Source organism: Macrotis lagotis, chromosome X (assembly GCF_037893015.1).
Source record: "Macrotis lagotis isolate mMagLag1 chromosome X, bilby.v1.9.chrom.fasta, whole genome shotgun sequence".
In the NCBI taxonomy this organism is placed as follows: Eukaryota; Metazoa; Chordata; class Mammalia; order Peramelemorphia; family Peramelidae; genus Macrotis; species Macrotis lagotis.
This window is the reverse complement of record NC_133666.1, coordinates 688,920,664-688,939,797: the sequence shown is the minus strand read 5'-3', so window position 1 is coordinate 688,939,797 and position 19,134 is coordinate 688,920,664. Positions and strand designations below refer to the sequence as shown.

The following is a 19,134-nucleotide window of genomic DNA, read 5'->3' as shown; positions in this document are numbered from 1 at the left end:
CCCGTGGCCCCAGGATCAAACACAAAGTCTTCTGCTTTGACTTAAGCTCTCTCTGGATGTGATTCCCTCCTAGCTTTCCAGTCTCCTTCCAGCATGGCCTCCTCTGGGTACCCTCCTACTGACTATTGGTCCCCCATTCACCGCGGCCTCCTGCCTTCCCTTCAAGACTTGACTCAGCTTCCGCCTTCAGCCATAGATCATAGTCTGAAGATCATCTCCCAAGGAGCCTCAGTGCATCTTGTGTGTGTCTTCCCCATTAAGATGGAGCTGTGCTTCTGCCTTCTTGGTATCCTAGTGCTCGCACAGCATCTCTTGTAAACGATAGATAGATGCAACCCGACTGACCACTGGGCGTGTGGGATGAGGAACAAGTGCGTTCTTGGGACCAGAGACAACCCGAGCCACGGCACAGCGGGGACATATGGACCAGAAGAGATTCTTTGGGCTGAAAGAGGAGAATGTGACTGTCTCTCTAAAGCAAGAGTGGGGAGCCTCCAGCCCCCAGGCTGGATTGGTCTGGCATTGCCAGGGTAACTGCGGGTGGTTCTCGAAATTCAATAAATCTTAGGGACCTAAGTTCAAATTTGACCTCAGACACTTACAAGCATCTAGTTGTGTGACCTTGGGCAAGTCACTTAACCCCATTGCTTTACAAACAAAAAACAAACCCAACAACCCAAAAACAAAAAAAAAAATTAAAAAAATCTAGGAACTTTTAGAAGTGAATTCATTAAATATTTAACCAAATATAGCCTGTGAATGATGTTTTAAATATCCAAATGATCTTTGGCAGTAAAAGCATTCCCCACCCCTGCTCCAGAGCCATCTGCTCCAGAGCCCCCCCCCCCCCCCGGCCCACAGTGGCTGGGTTGGGGCCTCCTGGCCAGCTCTTCAGGTGAACACGCTCTTCTACAGCGTGGAACCAATGCTCTCCTCATCGTTCTCTGGGTGTCGGTCTTCCGATGCCATTGCCAGTTAATTGGCCTCCTCCTCCCAGCACCAACAACGATGCCACTTCTAAACAACCTTCATGTTTGTCTGTGCACAAGCCCACCACACAAGGATGTAATTAAATCCTTTGAACAGCACTTTGGGATGGTTGATTATGTCAAAAAAACTCCATAGAAATGTAAGCTGTTGGCTGCAGCTGATGAACCTCAGCTTCTGTCAGTGTTCACTGGACTGGGAAAATTACCTTCCAGGAAAGCAAATGGGGAAATCATCCCCAGGCAGCCCCCTGTGCTCCCTCGAGGGAGGCTGACCCCCCCCCCCGGCTTGTCCAGGGGTGGGAAGGCGTGCGGCCGGGCCACTGTGTCCATCCCTTCCCTTGTAGGTCTCTGGGTCCCCATTAATCTCTCACCCCCTCTCTCTGCAGGAGTTGCCACAGCATGACTAGTCTGTTCAGTAACGCCGCCGTGTCACCTATTAAGGATGGGACATCCTCTCTTCCCAGAAGGCCCAGCTCCCTTACCAAACCTCCGCTCCGGGCTCTGTATGACCTGCTCATCGCACCCATGGAAGGGGTAAGTGGCTGCAGCACTGACTGCTGAGGTCAACAACAGCAATCTCCTGCTAGGTGACACGCTCTTCAAGTCAAGAAAGATTTTTTTCTACAGTGCTGCACTGTCTTTCTCTGTTGCTGCCTCTCTCTCTCTCTCTCTCTCTCTCTCTCTCTCTCTCTCTCTCTCTCTCTCTCTCTCTCTCTCTCTCTCTCTCTCATCTTTTTTCCTGTCTCACCACTAATAGCAGTGTTTGAAAGCCCAAGTAGAGGAAGGAAAAGATATTGACTGAATATGGGATCATTCAGATCTGGGGGATTCAGGGAGCACTATGAAACCCTAAGGAAAATAAATCTCCCATTTCTGTGGGGCATCTTGGAGAGCCATGAGCCCTCAGAAATGGTCATTTCCTTATAGCATTGGCCTCAAACTCAAGCTCTGCTATGAAAAGGCAGAGGAGAAACCAGAGCCTGCCTCTGTGTGTGTGTGTGTGTGTGTGTGTGTGTGTGTGTGTGTGTGTGTGTGTGTGCATGTGATATCCCCCCACCCCCATCTCTCAGCACTGGTGCTCTCCAGTGGCCTTGAGTCCCAGAGAAGGGGGATCCCCTTTTTCATTCCCCTCTGTCTCTGACACCCAGCCTTGGGTGAGTGCCCTGGCGGAGGGGCCCTCTCACCTGAGATTCCTTCTAAGATGCCTAGTGGGTGAATGTGCTTCCCCTGGTCTTCAGCCCAGCCCCCACTGCCCCCCAGAGCCCAGGGGTCTCTGTGGCTCTCAGAAGCCTTTTTGTAGTGGGCTCGGAAGGCAAACCGTCCTAGAGGCAGATGAATGTTCAACTCTCCCAAGGGGCCTGGAGTTTCTGTCTTGAGTGTTAGATTTGATGGGCTGCCATCAGCAGGCAGTGCGCCAGCTCCCCAGGTAAGAGCTTCTCTGCATCCTGCAGATGTCGGCAGTGGTCCCCTGGGAGGCCCGTCCCCCAGATCTCTTCAAGACATCCGATCTTTTGTTCTCCCGACCGGCAGCAACTAATTCATAGTCTCTGATTTTGCCATGTTACAAAACACTCAGCTAGAATGAACCTTTAAGGTCTAGAGGAGATCATTTGGAATAATGGAAGACCTGGATTCAAATCCTGCCTCCATTCCTTGCGTCCTGGGCCCTCCCTTCTTTTCTCATGGCCTCAGACTCCTCTATGAAATGGATGGGATTCAGCCAAAGGCCTCGAAGGCCCTTCTTTCTGTGGAAATAAGACCTCAAAGTCACACAAGGAGTCCATAGTGGAGTCCAGGAGCCCACTGTCCTGACCTACCATCCCATCTCATATTCCATCTTCTGCCCCACAAGTCTTTCCAACTCCCAGAGACGCCATCATAACTTATCCTGATTTATGTTCCATACTGCCTCAAAAGAAATAGAAACCGTCACGAGGACATCTTGAGTTTTCTTTATGGCCATCCACCATCAAGAATAGGCTCTGTGAATTATTGCTCTCACTGTCCTCACTCCTCCTCTTCCTCAGCTTAGCATCTCTGAGGGCCCCAGAACAAGCCCTGACCCCCCCACTCCTGCTTTCTAACCTCGCCATTCCAAGGCCAGTGGCCCTGGCTGTTCCACACGGACTCCCCCAAATGGTCTTCCTTTGTGGTGGCCAAATGGGCGCCATGCGAGGGAGAAGCACCAGTCAGATCCCTGCCCCCTTTTGCAGGCCTCTGAAGAGGCCCTGGATGGGTCAATGTGGTGCTTGTCAACCAATAGCTCCTTAGAGCAAAATGGTTACCAAGAACTTGGCATGATTGGCAAGGACGGGCTTTCTTTTTCTTTGCATTGCAATGCAAATTGGCATTAGAAAAAGGGCACTGAAGAGGAAATCATAGAATTATAACATTTTAAAGTGGAAGAGACCCCCCCACTTTACAGATGAGGAAACTGAGGCCTTGAGAGTTGGGGGGCATTTCTGCCAAGGCCCAGGCTCAGGGCGGGGAGCATTTTTGGCTCCAAAGAGAGAGATGGTGGGTCTAAGCTGCTTTTTAAGGCAGTAACAAGAGCTGTGGAAGATGAACGTTGTGTTTGGGGAGCTCTTTCCTCCCTTCAGACTTTCCCCAGTGACTCTGAGAATAAGATACACCAAGAAGAAGTAGCAGCTCCTATCTTGCAAAATTCCTGTTCCTACAAAAGGGTGTCAGGAGGGTGCAGAGTTGTAGAGTCACAGAGACGTAAATAAATTAGAGAATTAGAGCAACATTTGAAACGGAGTCTTACTTGATCTGACAGGGTCACTCTCAGACACGGTGACCAGAAAATACAGGGACTGTGCTATCAGGCAAATGAAGGGGTGACCACCCTCCTGGACAGCCTCATTCACACTTTGCTTGTGCCGCCAGGCACTTAGTGGGACTGGGTATCTGTATTTTTTTTAAAAATTTTAATTTTGTTTTTGTTTTTGCAAGGCAATGCGGTTAAGTGACTTGCCCAAGATTGCGCAGCTAGGCATTTATTAAGTGTCTGAGGCCAGATTTGAATCAGGACCACCCGACTTTGGGGCCAGTGCTCTATCCACTGTACCATCTAGCTGCCCCCATGTGACTGCGTAGTTTTAGGGCCCATTTGGGGTCTGTTTGGGCCTCTCACTACTTTTTAATTCACTCATTCCCCAAACATTTATCAACACTGCTTCCCCTGGGCTCTGGGGGACCTCAGAGAGACTGCAGATGGTCTGGCAAGCTCTGCTGTGGGTCAGATCTCTGACCACAGTGGGTTCTGAATCTGGCAAGCTGCTAGGCCATGCCAGCAAAGCAAGCTCCCCCCCAAAAAGCCTCTCTTTCTCAGCTCCCCTCGATTAGAATAAAAGATGTCTTGGGTCCTATCATTTTTGCCCAAGGATCAGCCAGGTTCAGGTGCTGCCCACTGGAAGGAAGAGGTGGTCTGAGCCAAATGGAGAAGTGGAGAGTTCCTGAGAAGAGCCCGGCGTTCCCCCCACCCCACCCCAGGTCATCCTCTGAGAGCTGAGGCAGCCATTCCCATTTAAAACATCCCAGGAAAGAGAAGGGAGCCACTGCTGACCACCTGCTAATGACTCAAGGATGACCCTTAACCCTTTGGGGTCTCCCAGCTCTACCCCACGACTGTAAAACAAAGAGGATGAGTGAGGGGCCAGGAGAGGTTCTGTCACCCAGGAGCTGAGTCCTCAAGGCAGTGGTGGGTGAGTGGCCACCAGAGGGCAGCACAACCCCACCTCACCACCACTGGGACTTAGACTGTGTGAGCCAGGCCCTGCTCCCATCCTGGCTGCCCAGGGATAGTGGATTGGCCTTGGGTACCCTTTCCCACTGTGGACTTAGGCCGAGGGAGCATCACTGCTAGGCCGGGCAGCATCCGAGTCCTTCTCTAGAGGACACACTAATCATCCCCCCGTTGCTGGGCATCCCACCCAAGGCTGCCCGTCCTCCAAGGAGCTGATGCTGCCTCCGAGAGGTGGCATCCAGGGCACCATTCATGCTTGGACAAAGGATGCAGCACCCGTGCCTCAGCCTGCAAGTGAATTCTGTGGGGATGCCCTTTGGTAAGACCCTCGCGAGTCACTGAATGACAAAGCTCAAACTGGAAGGTCCTTGGGGGCCAAGAAGTCCATCGGTCCTCATCTTCCTAGGTCTTCCTCATCTTTTCCATGGGCACACAGGTTGGTGGAATCTGAGCTGTGATGGGGAGCCCCGAGTCCAAGGCCAGGCCCATCTGTCCTGACCACAGATTCTGTGAAGGGTGATGGAAACCAAGCTCCCGTCATTCCCCAGCCCACAACCACTGTGCTTAGCATTCCCACTGTAGGAATGTCCTCATCTCAGACCCAGAGAATGCCAGCTCCCTGCGCCACATCTAGTAAGTGCTCATTGGATGATGCTCCCCATCGTCTGGGGGGTGCCACAGGACACAGGGCTGGGAAGACTCCTCTTCCTGAGTTCAAATCCTGCTTCAGATGCTTCCTGGTTGTGTGACCCTGGGCAAGTCCCTTCACCCTGTCTGCCTTAGTTCCCTCATCTGTAAAATGAGCTGGAGAAGGAAATGGCAAACACTTCAGGATCTCTGCCAAGAAAACCCCAAAGGGGGTCATAGGGAATCAGATGTGACTGAAACAACTGGAAGATAATGAAGTGATGGGAAAATCATTACCTCCCCAACTCCCCCAGTGATAAAGAACTCCCTTCCCTGAGGCTGCCCTCTCCATGGTTGACCAACTTCAGTGTGAGAAGTGGCTTTTCTTTCCACCAAACTTGAACTTCTCTCTGTGACTTCCTCCTTGTTCCCAGTTCTACCCTCTGCAGTCAGGACAAGCCTCATCCCTGGTATTTGTGGAGCATCACTTTAATTCCCGTTTCAGAGAGGTGGTGCCCGGAACATTCCACCAGACAAAGCACACACTTAGTTTCCAGCCTGAGACTTTGTCCTGGCCAGATTGTTTCTAATTAGAAACCAAAGAGAAGGAGACACGGTCACTTAACTTGCGAGGCTAGGAGCCATGCCTCTTGGAAAGGTCCAGATACTTCCAACATCATTCTCATGCCCACATTTCCCATCTATTCAGCCTTCATTGCCCTGGCCTTGGTTTCACTGGGGTTCAGGCTGGTCCTCAGACATATGGACTGGATTGCCAGACGTCACACCTCATGGGCTCCTGACGGGGACTTGGGCTGGACCTCACTGGATTTGGGAGTTCCTGTTATTCTGATCCGTCCATAGTCAGGGAAGGGAGGGTGATAAGCTAGTCTCTTCTTCAATGGATTTTAAAAGAGGGGTGATGATGAAAGTGGCACTTGTGTGTACCTTTTAGAGAGTAAAACACCTAGAGAGAGCCAAGTTGTTGTTTTGGTTTTTTCATGCAGATATTAAACTTGGATCCCAGGGCAGCCAGGTGGCACAGTGGATAGAGCACCGGCCCTGGAGTGAGGAGGACCTGAGTTCAAATCTGGCCTCAGACACTTAATTACCTAGCTGTGTGACCTTGGGCAAGTTACCTGACCCCACTGCCTTGCAAAAACCAAAAAAATCCAATTTGGATTCCAGAGTACAGTGAACGATGTGGCCCAGGGCTTATGGGACTGCAAGACTATTGAGCCATCTCTAGAAATATCCAGATGAGGGCAGGCACCATGCAGGGACTGCAAGCCCATCTAGAAGGGCAGGCTTTCTGTCTGCCCCAACAGAAATGGCAAGCCATTGGGAGATGCCCACCAGCTTCCCCAAGAGAGGAAGAGCAGGAGAGTGGCCCTCTCACCTGGACCTTTCACTCTCCTGCAAGAGGCCGATGTCCAACCCTAACTTTGGGCTGACTCAGTGATGACCAAGATACAAGACTTGTTTCTTTTCCCTAGCCTTCTTCCTCCTAATTGAAATATGAAGCATTCCCCTTATCAAACTCATCAGAAGGAACTCAGTGACAGGATGGATGGGACAGCCACACCTCAAAGGGCAGCTCCGGCCCTGCCATTGCATCATTTCCATAGGAAAATAAGGAAGCACTTTGATTAATGTTGTGTAGGCCAAACAGTCCAAAGGGACTGAGTTGTCACCCTCATTTTGGCACTGTTGTGGGTCAGTTCCATTGATGGTTTGTTTTTGTCTCTTAGAGAATTGATTTTTGTTTAAGAAATATATTTCTTAATCTATTTTCTGAGAAACCTTGCTTTTTTACAATATTATTTTATTTTTTCTCAGTTACATGTAAAAGTACTCTTTAACATTCATTTTAAATTCACATCTATACCTCCCTCTCTCACCTTTGCCCCATTCTGGAGGTGGTAAGCCAAAGGCCTCCAAGGCTTTGAGTCTGGGAGAAGAAACACCTTTCCCACTTTGATCCTTTTTAGACTTGAGAATGGGTGCACTTCACTGGGAGAGGCGAGCTTAAAACCCTATTCAAGAGGCTAGAACAGGGGTAAAGAGTGTGTGTGTGTGTGTGTGTGTGTGTGTGTGTGTGTGTGTGTGTGACCCTGGGCAAGTACCTTCACCCTGTCTGCCTCAGTTTACTCATCTGTAAAATGAGCTGGAGAAGGAAATGGCAAACACTTCAGGATCTCTGCCAAGAAAACCTCAAAGGGGGTCACAGGGAATCAGACATGACTGAAACAACTGGAAGATAATAAAGTGATGGGGAACTCATTACCTCCCCAACTCCCCCAGTGATGAAGAACTCCCTTTCCTGAGGTGGCCTCATGAGCAATCATGCTAAACCTATTTCCATATTAGTCATGTTGCAAAAGAAAACACAGACCAAAGAGAAACTGCTGTTAAGGCCCTCCTGACTTAGATTTATAGATCATCGCATCAAAAAAGATCCTTGGAAATCATCTGCTCCACCTTACTGGTGATCTAAAAGAGGAAAGTGGGGTCAGAGAGTTTCAGGGACATACCCAGGATCACACAGTTTACCTGCAGCAATGATGAAATGTGACCTTCATTCTCTTGCCTCCGATATAGAACGCTTTCCACCATTCCATACTGTTTTCAACTGCCCTATGAAAAGGCATGTGATGGGAGGTGATCCTTTGCCTCTCCCTGGGGCAGAGACCCATTTATCACAAGTCCAAACAACCAGAGAGCCCAAACACCAATATGGGTTGGTATTTTTGCCCACATCTTTTGTATCATCCAAGAAAAATTAAGTTGTGTTCTGTACAGCCATGGTGTTAAACAAATAGAAACGACGGTCACCAATCCGCACATAAACTCCCTATGGGCTGCAGAGTGACTTAGTTGTAAAATGTTATGTTATCTATGTTTTACTGAATTTTTATTTCTTTTGGTAAATATTTCCCAATTGCATTTTAATCTGGTTCAGGCCACACTCGATTGTATCATGAGCTGGGTGTTGGATGTTTCTACAGTATAGCATCGGCAGTAGTAACATTTTATCATATTTCAATTGTTTGCAATTTGATGGTGTGATTTGTATGACACTTCCCAGTATATCAGAATATTCAGTTATTTATCTCCCTCCTTTCAAGAATTTAGATAAATGGGAATTTACTAGAAAAGGTTTTGAACTCTACTGGGAGAGTCAGGAATTATTAAGAGAAATTTAACACTAGAACAACAGAGAATTCTAGAATTGGGACCTTAGAGTAAAGAAGAATAAAATGCTAAATCTAGAAGGGATTGGAATAGCATAGAATGCGAGATGGAAGTGACCCTAGAATACAGGGTAGAATGCCGGAGACTGAGATTTGAGATCAACTAGTTCCACCTTCTTCTTTTAACACTTAAGTAAACTGAGGCCCAGAGAGGGAAGGTGATTGCAACAGCTCTGTAACTTTTACAGTCACCACAGTGCATGGTGTTATTCCTAATGCTGGCATCTTGACTGCTTGGGGATGAGCTATCAGCACAGACTCGAGGGTCAGAAGTGGGTCCATAGTTATAAAAATGTGTGTGTTGGGGGGGGTATACTCTTCCTCTAAGATGTTTATACACCCTCAAGGAAGAAAAAAAGTTCCCAAACCCTCCTGGTCCAGAAAAGACAGATCCCAGAGGCCAATGTTCACTCTACAGTGGAGAGAGACCAGGGCTTCAAGACCAGCCCACCGTGATGGGCAGGGTGACCTTGGGTGAGTCGCATGGTCTCTCAAATCCTCCATTTTCTCATGAGTAGAATGAGGGCACTAAACTAGCCACTCTCTGGCCTCCCTTCTGACTTGGGTAGTCTGGACCACCTGTCCCCGGACATCTACACAGAGTTGGAAGTTCTGCCCTCTTGGCATCTAGTGAACTGATTCCCTTCCTAGTGCCCTGCTTCAAAGGAGCCAATTTATGAGCTCCTTAGGGGTACTATCACTTGGATCATTGAAGGATTTCTAATCTTGATACATCTTTAGGGCTCCAGGAGGAGCCGGCACTTTCCCATCTCTTCTTCCATAGAGTTAGTGGGGTTCTCCTTGGGCTGAGTCTCCTTGATATGACTCCTGGAGCAGCATCTTCCAGGTAACATGTCAGAGACAGGGACCATACCTTCCTTTCCATTTTCAAGTTCATTTTGGATTAGAGCTGATCTCCCTTCTCAGGAGGCGAGAGCTCCCATCCTGGAGGCAGCAGAGCAGATAAGGGCTCTGTCTAGTCTGCACGACTCAATCCTTTCCTTACCACCTCTGATGGGGAGCTGTCAGTTGAGTGGTTGAGCCCCATTTCCTCATACTTGTCTGCATCAAAAAGCTGCCCTTATCATAATTGCTATTTTTCATCGTCATCTTAAGGTTTTTGAGGACTTAGCCTGTTCTAGCCTCCTGAATAGGGTTTTAAGTTCTCCTCTCCCAGTGAGGTGCGCCCATTCTCAAGTGTAAAAAGGATCAAAGGGGCAAAGGTGTTTCCTCTCCCAGACTCAAAGCCTTGGGGGCCTTGGGCTTCCTCCTCCTTCTTGGCCCTTTTCACTGACCATTTGCCAAAACCTGTCCATTCTGCCCTTGCCATGTTTCTCAGAATTCCTGTCTCCATTTCTACACCTACAACCACTTTCTGGAGGCTATGGATTAGTGGAGTTGACTCCTACCTGTTCTTTCTCCCTTTGGTTTGGCCTCCCAGTTAACTTTCCCTCCTGCTGATCCCTCCTGCTCCAGACTCCCCTTCGCCCATGGCATGAAGCCTTCTCTGACAGGGCCAATTACAGAGGGTCATGGAAGCCAGGCAGAGGTTCGTTCTCTCTCTCTCTCTCTCTCTCTCTCTCTCTCTCTCTCTCTCTCTCTCTCTCACACACACACACACACACACACACACACACACACACACACACACACACACATATATCACACTCTTTCTCCCTCCTGAAATGTTTCCCTCTCCTCTGTCTCCTGCCTTCCTAGCAGAAGACTAGGGATAGAGGTCTGAGAACTGCGCACGCTTGGTTCTCTTGCTGCGTTTATTGTCTATTCAGCCCTTGCCCCAGTCCTGGTCTTGCCACATAATGCCTTCTCATCCATTAATTGCTGCTTCCCACAGGGACATGCCTTCCCCATTGATGCCTCTTCTAGCCTCCCTCCCCCAGCTCATTGGGATTGCCCAATAAGACATGGATATGCTTGGAAAGAAAAACAAGGGTTCTACTGGAGTGTGTTCAGTTTGTCTCAGGGTGGCCTGGCAGGACCAGGAGCTGTGCATCAGATCAGATTCACCAACTCTTCCATAATAATGATACCTCTTCCAACCCTGGGTCTGGCAATGAGATTTTTCAGAGGTGATGCTTTGTCCTGGAGTATTTTTTCCTAAATAGATCTTGGCCTCAGGACCTTGTAGAGGGGAAATCTTTAGCTCACAAACCTTTATGCTTTTGCCAATTTTGACCTTATTTCTCCCAGGGGTGATCTTAGCCTCAGGGTGGGGAGACAGAACTGCAGAAAAGCACCCAGCTCTTGTTGGGTGCCTCTCATTGCCATCATTTTATTCAGGAGGCTGCTTGCACCTTGGTATCATTTTTGTCCAGGGAAGGTGGCCCAGAATTCCCATTTGGAGGCTGGTGGCTCCTCACTGACTCTGGGCCCTGGAGTGGTCCAGGCTGTCAACCACAGCGCAGCTGCCCAACCCGGCCTGAGGCCTGGGGCCGAGCCTCCCATTCATCGTCCATCTTCTCCTATGCTTCTCTTGGACTGTTCTCTTGAACATCTCCCATCTATAATCTCACTGGATCCCTTTGAGGAAGGCAGAACCAGTGATCCTAAAACCACTCCTGCTAGAGGTACAATCACCTGATCCACACCTGTCTGGGAGTCACAGAGATAGCAAGAAGTGGGGTGGAGATGTGGCCCCACTGCCTTCCCACCGATGTTGCATTGTAGAGAAGTGAAGGGCTTGTTCCCGGTCTTATGGTGGCTGGACCTAGAACCCAAGACCCTGATCCTCCTGGCAGGAATCTTTTCTGGATAATGCCACCTCTGTAGCATCCCAAAGCCCAGAAATATTCCCACAGATGGTGCTGGGGAACCATGGCACCCAAGAGTTCCCGCCAAAGTCTTTGCCTCCTGGTTTTCTTTGAACAGATTCATTTGTTGTAAACTCATCCTCAAAAAGAGCTCTTGAAGGCATGCCATATGCAAAGCAGTCTAATAATTTTATTTATGTCTCCCTTGCATGCAAAAAGAGGAGAAAAAATTAAACCGTTGGGGACGCTTGAAAATTCTGCTAAGCACATGTCATTCTGGCTAAGCTGAGACCACCATGCATGCCTTCAGCCAAATTCTCAGGGCAGGAAGTCAAAATGGAAGAGAGCAGCACCCCCCCCCCAGAAAGCAGTTGTCCCCCAATGGGACCTTGGGCTCAGCAGAAGGAGGAGTAGGAGTACCCAGAGCTGGGGCCAGCAGGCACTGGTACCAATCAGTCAGGATAAGTGGGCCACCTTCCTGAAGGAATAGGTCGGACCCCCGGCAGCCTAGTGGCAGAGTGAGGGCTGGGCAGGCAGGTGCCCACGGGAGAAGCTCCGGGGACACTGGGAAGTGCCTTCCTCTAGGACTAGAAAACTCTTTTCCTTCCTCTGCCTCTGGCAGAATTGGATTTCAGAAGAGGAGCTGGTGGGTCACCTTATGATCCAGAGGCTGAGTGTCAGTTGGCTCAGCTATCCTTGATCCCCAAGATGCTTAGCGCCTCTTACAATTGCGGTTCCCACTTTCCTCTTGTCCTCTTGCCCTTGGATTGAATGCCATTTTTACATGTTTTGCTCGTTTTCTTAGACCGATATTCTTGCAGCCTTGCTCACCCAGCAGGTCTTTTTGAAAGAAATCTCCCCTCTTTAGCAAACTTGAGGGAGTGGGTGTCCCAGGCAGGGTGAGAAGGTTGCTGTGCTATCTTCACTTTTATCTCAGGGTCACCTTTCTCTGAAGAGCTGAGAGTGCTCTACAGAACATTAATAAATCAATATTACCCATATCACCCCTGGGTCCTTAGAGGTCTAGAAGGGACCACAGAGCCGTGGCTGCCCTCCCCACCTCCTTCCCTGCCAGGCAACTGTGTCTTCTCCAGGAGCATGTACCATCAGCCCAGACTCCTTTTCTCTCCATGTCCCTCCATGTCTATGCTGGGATAGGAAGCCTAAACCAGGCTGATAGCCAGCCTTAGCATAAGGAAAGGAAGGCTTCATTGTTCACCAATCTGACATTCTGCACAAAGGGGAGGGGTCACAAATTGTGGGTCCACTGTGACCACCAACTTTTCCAGTCAAACATACATTCCCTATCTCATTAAAGTATGGTTTCTTTTCTACTTTCTATGTAACCTGAACCCTGAACCCTGTGGCAACACTTTGGCCCCAGTTTGGGATCATACCCCAACTGAACGAGTCCCTCAACCCATGAACTGAACCCCCACCCAGCTCACATCCTGTCCTCCTGGACTACTTTTTGCGCCTGTCCGTCTGGGTCCAAGGACTGTCCCTGGGCTGGTGTGGCAATTCTGTTTGCTCACTAATAGATCTGTTTCCGTCCAGCTGCGTGAGGTCACTTGGAAGCTTCCAGAGATGTCAATGGGTCCCCCCCATTCAGTTGTGTGTCTGTCTCCTCCCCAGGGCTTGATGCACTCCAGTGGGCCTGTGGGACGTCACCGGCAGTTGGTGTTGGTGCTGGAAGGGGAGCTGTACCTCATCCCCTTTGCCCTCCTGAAGGGGAGCGCCTCCAACGAGTATCTGTATGAGCGCTTCACCCTCATTGCTGTGCCCTCCATCCGGGCCCTGAGCCCCAGCTCCAAGGTAGGATTGCGTGCTTGACAGAGAAACCCCCCTAGTCTGGTGTCAGGGTGGGCCTGCATGGCTCCTCGTGGCTCCTTCAGGTCCAGCCCCACTGTCTCTCTGGGCCTGACCTTGCAGGTCTCCTTGGGGGTCATCTCTAAGGACCCTGGGGATCTGATTAGAATGATCCCATGGGACACTGAGGCTTTGGGCCAGGGAAGCAGCTGCTCCTTGTGTATCCCCAGCAATCTGGTGGTCTTTAGATCTACCAACAGGAGCCTTTGCTCGTCTGTGGGATGCTCTTTTATGTAGAGGCGTCATGCATGTTCTGGGGAGGCACACACATGCTCACAGAGACCAGAGCAGGGTTCATGAAGGAGAAGAAATCAAACTGCTTACAAGTTGCAGACCCCAGGCCCCAATCAGTAACCAAGCCTTGGGAGAGCAGGGGGCAAATTGGCCTGGCTCCCCGTGGAGCCAGCCTCTGCCCCCTACCCATTCCTAACGTGTAGCTGCCACTCTGGTCTAAGAACACATTTGAGTCCCCTCTGGTCTTTCCCCTTAGAACTAAATTCCCTCTGGCATTGCCCGAGATACAGGACCCAAACCATCTTTACTCCCTGGACCTATGCATCCCGTCCCCAGCTTGGAGAGGGACCCATGGAAGTCCTGGGTCCTGTCCGACAAGCCATCCTGGAGTTACTAAGGTGTTCCCATAAATGATTCTGCCCCCTCCCCTCTCACAGATGGGTCGGGGCCTGGTGGATAGTAAAGGTGGTAGGGAAAGGGGGATCCCCTGGATCCTGAGGCCCATGATGGACAGCTCAGTGGAAATGCATTTTTTTAAGAGCACCATGTTTAGGTCACCATTTTTTGAGGGAATGTCATTTTTACTGATTGTTTTTATGATGTTAACTGAGTCACATCTGCATAATACTTATAAAGAAATTACATCAATGTGGCACTTTCAGGGTTACAAAATATATGTGTCTCTTATTTTAATCCCAAAAACATCCCAGTGAAGGAGGTGCTCTCATTGAGCCCGTTTTAGGATCCCAGAGGTAGGAGGGACTTTGAAGGCCCCCTTCTTGGACAATTGAGAAAACTGAGGTCCAGGGAGGTGATGGACTTGTTGGGGGGGGTCACATAATTAATAAATGTCTGATTGACCACCTTGGATGTTTCTGTCTCACAGTTGGGCATCTTCTCTTATGAATAAACTATAGCAAATAGCAATGTTACTACTCATGTCAGTCATGAGGATTTCCATAGTCATGGGAAGCAGATATGCCAACTTAAACATTGGTGTGGAAGTTACCCAAGGGGCGAATCATGTGCCAGTTATTACTGAATCAACTTGTTTCTTGTTCTCTGGGAAGAAAGTATAGAGAGGGAGGGAGGGAGGGAGAGAGAGAGAGAGAGAGAGAGAGAGAGAGAGAGAGAGAGAGAGAGAGAGAGAGAAGAAAGAAAGAAGGGGAGGGAGGGAGGGAGGGAGGAGAGAGAAAAGGAAGAAAGAGAGAAGAGAAAAGAAAGAGGGAGGGAGGGAGAAAGGAAGGAAAGAGAGAAAGAAAGAATGAGAGAGTCGAGACAGACCAACAGGCAGAGAGAGAGAGAGAAAGAAGAAAGAAGAAAGAAGAAGTAGAGGAAAGGAGAAAGGGGAGAAGAAAAGGAAGGATCCCAGCCATGGGGGATGGCTTAGGCAAAAGGAGAGAGATCCAAGAGGAAATGGTGAGTTTTGCAACAGTTGGAATGGGCAGTCTCTGAGAGGATTGGTTGCCACAAGCCTGGCTAGGGAGAGGGGCACCAGCGAGCTGCCGCAGACTTTGGCAGAGAAGGGCCGGTGTCTGGGCATAGGCCTCAGGATGCTTCTTTTAGCAGTTGTGTGGAGGATGACTCGGGAATGAGAAGAAGCAGGCGGGGGGAGCCAAGTCTTCTCTCTGGTGGGCACCAACTAGGGTCCTTTCTCCTCCCAGTCTCAGCTAAGGAAGAGCACACCGGCTCCCTCCAGTTCAGCCTCGATGGCAGCCGTCATTGGGAATCCCAAGCTGCCCTCGGCCGTCATGGACCGCTGGCTGTGGGGCCCCGTCCCATCCGCAGAAGAGGAAGCCTACATGGTGTCGGAGCTGCTGGGCTGCCAGCCTCTGGTGGGCCAGGTGGCCACCAAGGAGAGGGTCATGAGCGCCCTGAGCCAGGCTGAATGCGTCCACTTCGCCACCCACATCTCCTGGAAACTGTCGGCCCTGGTGCTCACCCCCAACACCGACAGCCCCCCCGGGGGCAGCAGGAGCTCCTTCGGGAACCCCTACACGATCCCTGAGTCCCTGAGGATGCAGGACGATGCCAGCGATGCCGAAAGCATCTCCGACTGTCCACCGTTGCAGGAGTTCCTGCTCACGGCTGCCGATATCCTGGACCTGCGGCTTCCTGGGAAGCTGGTGGTCCTGGGCTCCTATCAGGAGGCCAGCAGCAGGATCACGGCTGATGGGGTCATAGGCCTGACCCGGGCCTTCCTGGCGGCAGGAGCCCAGTGTGTCCTGGTGTCCCTGTGGCCGGTCCCAGTGGCCGCCTCCAAGATGCTGATCCAGGCCTTCTACTCCTCCCTGCTGAATGGACTGCGGGCCAGTGCTGCCCTGGGCGAAGCCATGAAGGGGGTGCAGAGCAGCAAGCAGTTCTCCCACCCCTCCAACTGGGCAGGTAGGAGGGGCCGGATCCTGGGCCTGGCCTTGGGCCTCTGGGCAGGGCACAGGGAGGACAGAGGGCAGGAGGCAAATCAACAATTTTTGGATTTCAAGTCAATGAGCAGATTTTTGAGCAGCACAAAGAGCATACTTCCTCTGGGGCAGAGTCCTGGTGAACTCCAGACCCTCCCTCTGCCTTTGAGACAGCCCGTGGCCAATCTGGGTCACTCCTCACCCCTGGTTCTTAGCATCATTATAAAGCCCCCCCCTCCCTTTGCATGGCACCTTTACAGATGGGGCATCACTGGACCATGCAACTAGTCTTAAGGGGTCCTGTTCTAGCCATGAAGAAATGGAGGGTCCAAGAGGCTCTGATTTTCCCAAGTTCATCCTGGAACCAGGACCTAGAGCCAGTCTTCTGACTCAAGACCTAGAGAGGCCCAGATGCCTTCCAGAACCACGGATGTCTCCATCCCTCCCCCCCCCATGTCTCCCACCCTCTCCCCTCTACCTGCCTCACCTGGGAGCTTAGAGCAGGACAGCCCAAGGGGGAGACCTCTGGGAGCTGTATTCCTCAGAGCAGGCCCCGCTGAGCAGAATGGAGACAGAGCAGCCTCAGACCCAAGGGTCGGGGGTAGGAGTAGCCCAGATGGGTCTTCCCAAGGCAGAGCAAGGCAGGAGGCCACCCGGTGTGTTCCTCAGACTCAGACCCTCCTGGAGAGGTTATTTCTGACTGGGGGGTGGACGTAAATCTGTCCCCAACCAAGGGAGATTCTGGTGTTCCACTCAAAGCCCATACTTTGGAAATGAGACCACCACAAGATAAGTTAGGTGGGAAGCCACCCTGGCCAGCTCGACCATCCACAGGTGTTCCACCCGGGGCAGGCGGCATGAGTGGTCTTGTTATGACGACACGTTCTAACAACCAGAAGGTTGCAATGTGCCGGGATGTTGAGGAAGATAATAATAATGATAATGCTTATAATAATGATGATGATAACAGCTGGCATTTATCCAGCACTCTATGAGGTTCCCATGAGACCCCATGGAAAGCTAGCTCATCCAGTGGAGGGAACAGAGGCCTGGCCCACCAGCCCACTCCCCAAGCCCAGTATCTGCAGTGACAGGGGGACGGCGCCCTGGAGGAAAAACCTCTCCCAGAGTTTCCAAACTACAAGGGATGAGTCCCAAGGGTGGGCACAAAGGTGCTGCCCATGGTGGGTGCAAGGGGCCAAGAGGCTGGACTCCTCAGATGGGCTGGGGTGGCTTAGCAGTGCCCCCTGCCCTTTCTGAGGTGTCCTGCTCCATTTCCTCCAAGAGCATGGTCCCCTGGGCCTTGTCTGAGGCGTTAGGCAAATGGGGATGACCAAATAATGGACTGGAGAGATTGGGGGGAGTAGGGTGACGAGGCTTAGGGCAGGTGCTTCTGAGGTGACCAAGGGGGCTTACGGCTCTCCCCATGCCCTGTACAGGTTTCCTGCTCATTGGCAGCGACGTGAAGTTGAACAGCCCCTCGTCCCTCATCGGCCAGGCCCTGACGGAGATTCTCCAGCACCCAGAGCGAGCCCGAGATGCGCTCCGGGTGCTGCTCCACCTGGTGAGTGAGCTTCCCTGGGGAAGCTCTGGGGCCTCAGGAAGGCCGGGGCTGGGGACCGGGCCCATGGATGCCACACGGGCACAGCAGGCATTGCCATGGAAGGTGCCAGTGAAAGAAGACTGGAGGGCTTCATCTCCCCCCAAAGAGAAAGGGGCAGCCCCAAATCCAAGCCTCCAGGAAGGCTCCCCTCCCTGAGTCCTCCCATTCCATACCCTAGAGTAGAGACTTTCCTTTGGCTTCAGTGCCCCTCACCTCCCAGGGCCCCCCTTGCCCGATGGTTGGTGCTTCTTCCCCCACTCTCTGAAATTTCCAGATGTGGAAATAAAAGTTCCAAGAGTGGAAGTCCCTCACTTGCTTGTGGACATTCAAGGAGGGAATGCCCAAGGCCAGATGCTTCCCAAAGTTCCTGCTCCAGATGCCCCCAGCCATGGGAGGCCCCAGACCTGAGTCCACAGATGTGGGTCAGGCAGCCCCCTTCCCTGCCAGAAAGTGACAGCACTGGGTGTCCAGGGTGAATGAGGGGTTCATCTCATCCCCCCATCCCCATGAATGTCACCTTTGTGTCCAGGGAAGCTGCCGCTTGCTCCCCTTCCCAGCCCAAAACCCTCAGGACAAGCTCCGGCACCAGGGGGCCTCCAATGAGCCTTGATTAAGCACCTACTGTGTGTCAGATGGCAGGTGCTACCTCTCCCTAGGTAGTGGGGGGCCCCGCTGGCAGAAGCCCCCCACCCATGCCCACCCTGCTCTGCCCCCCAGGTGGAGAAGTCTCTGCAGCGTATCCAGAATGGGCAGCGCAATGCCATGTACACCTCCCAGCAGAGCGTGGAGAACAAGGTGGGGGGCATCCCCGGCTGGCAGGCGCTGCTCACTGCCGTGGGCTTCAGACTGGACCCCCCTGCCAGCGGCCTGCCCGCAGCCGTCTTTTTCCCCACTTCGGACCCTGGCGAGAGGCTCCAGCAGTGCAGCACCACCATCCAGTCTCTGCTGGGTAAGAAGGGGGTGCTGGTTGGGGGCAATGGAGACCCCCCCACTAAAGAGGGCAGGGGAAGCAGCAAGGTCAAGGGGGCCTCTGGGTCCCAGGGTGAAAGGTACCCTCAAACCTGGGAACCCCGTGGCTCACCCCTAGCTCTCCATCTTCCTCCCCTCAAAACAAGCCTCTGTATGGTATTGACTTTATAGACGTGTTCTGCGCCCCACAGAATGAAGGCTCCTGGGGGCAGGCTCTGCTTCCTTTAGCATGTACTGAGTTGTTGATTTGGGGCCATGGGCCTGGAAGACTCTTCCTAGTGGCTCCCCTGGGTTTGGAGGCAGGGTCCAGGGTCCTAAGGAGGTGGGGAGACAAACCCCTGGGCTCCAGGCTTTCCCACCTTACTTCCTTCACTCTATGTTCCGGCCACCCTGAGGGACTGGCTCTCTGCCCCCCCGAGGCACTTCCCCTTGTCCCTCTAACAGAAGGTCACCTCTTGAGGTGTGGGGGAAGAGCAAGGGGTAGATGGGAGTTTGGATTCAGCTTCCCCCACTGATCTCCCCTGCGCCCTTGGGCGCACAAGGGAGCCCGTGCCTGGGTGGCCTCCTTTTTATTTGTGTGTCACCTTCTGCCCAGTCTGGAGGAGCTGCTGGATCAGAGCCTGGGGGGCTGCAGCCGGCTTGGCCCCAGGTCAGCTCCCTCCCAGCAT

General features: G+C 51.7%; 1 protein-coding gene across 2 annotated transcripts in view; it reads left to right on the top strand.

Moving 5' to 3' along the window:
• The window catches only part of TTC28 (tetratricopeptide repeat domain 28), a 430,887-nt gene that overhangs the window by 396,662 nt on the left and 15,091 nt on the right, over positions 1–19,134 (top strand). For both annotated transcript variants that reach the window (XM_074206223.1, XM_074206222.1), the window contains exons 13-17: positions 1,376–1,523; positions 13,025–13,204; positions 15,157–15,877; positions 17,334–17,458; positions 18,215–18,446. In XM_074206223.1, coding sequence (XP_074062324.1) covers positions 1,376–1,523; positions 13,025–13,204; positions 15,157–15,877; positions 17,334–17,458; positions 18,215–18,446 — 1,406 coding nt within the window. The remainder of the gene's footprint in view (positions 1–1,375; positions 1,524–13,024; positions 13,205–15,156; positions 15,878–17,333; positions 17,459–18,214; positions 18,447–19,134) is intronic.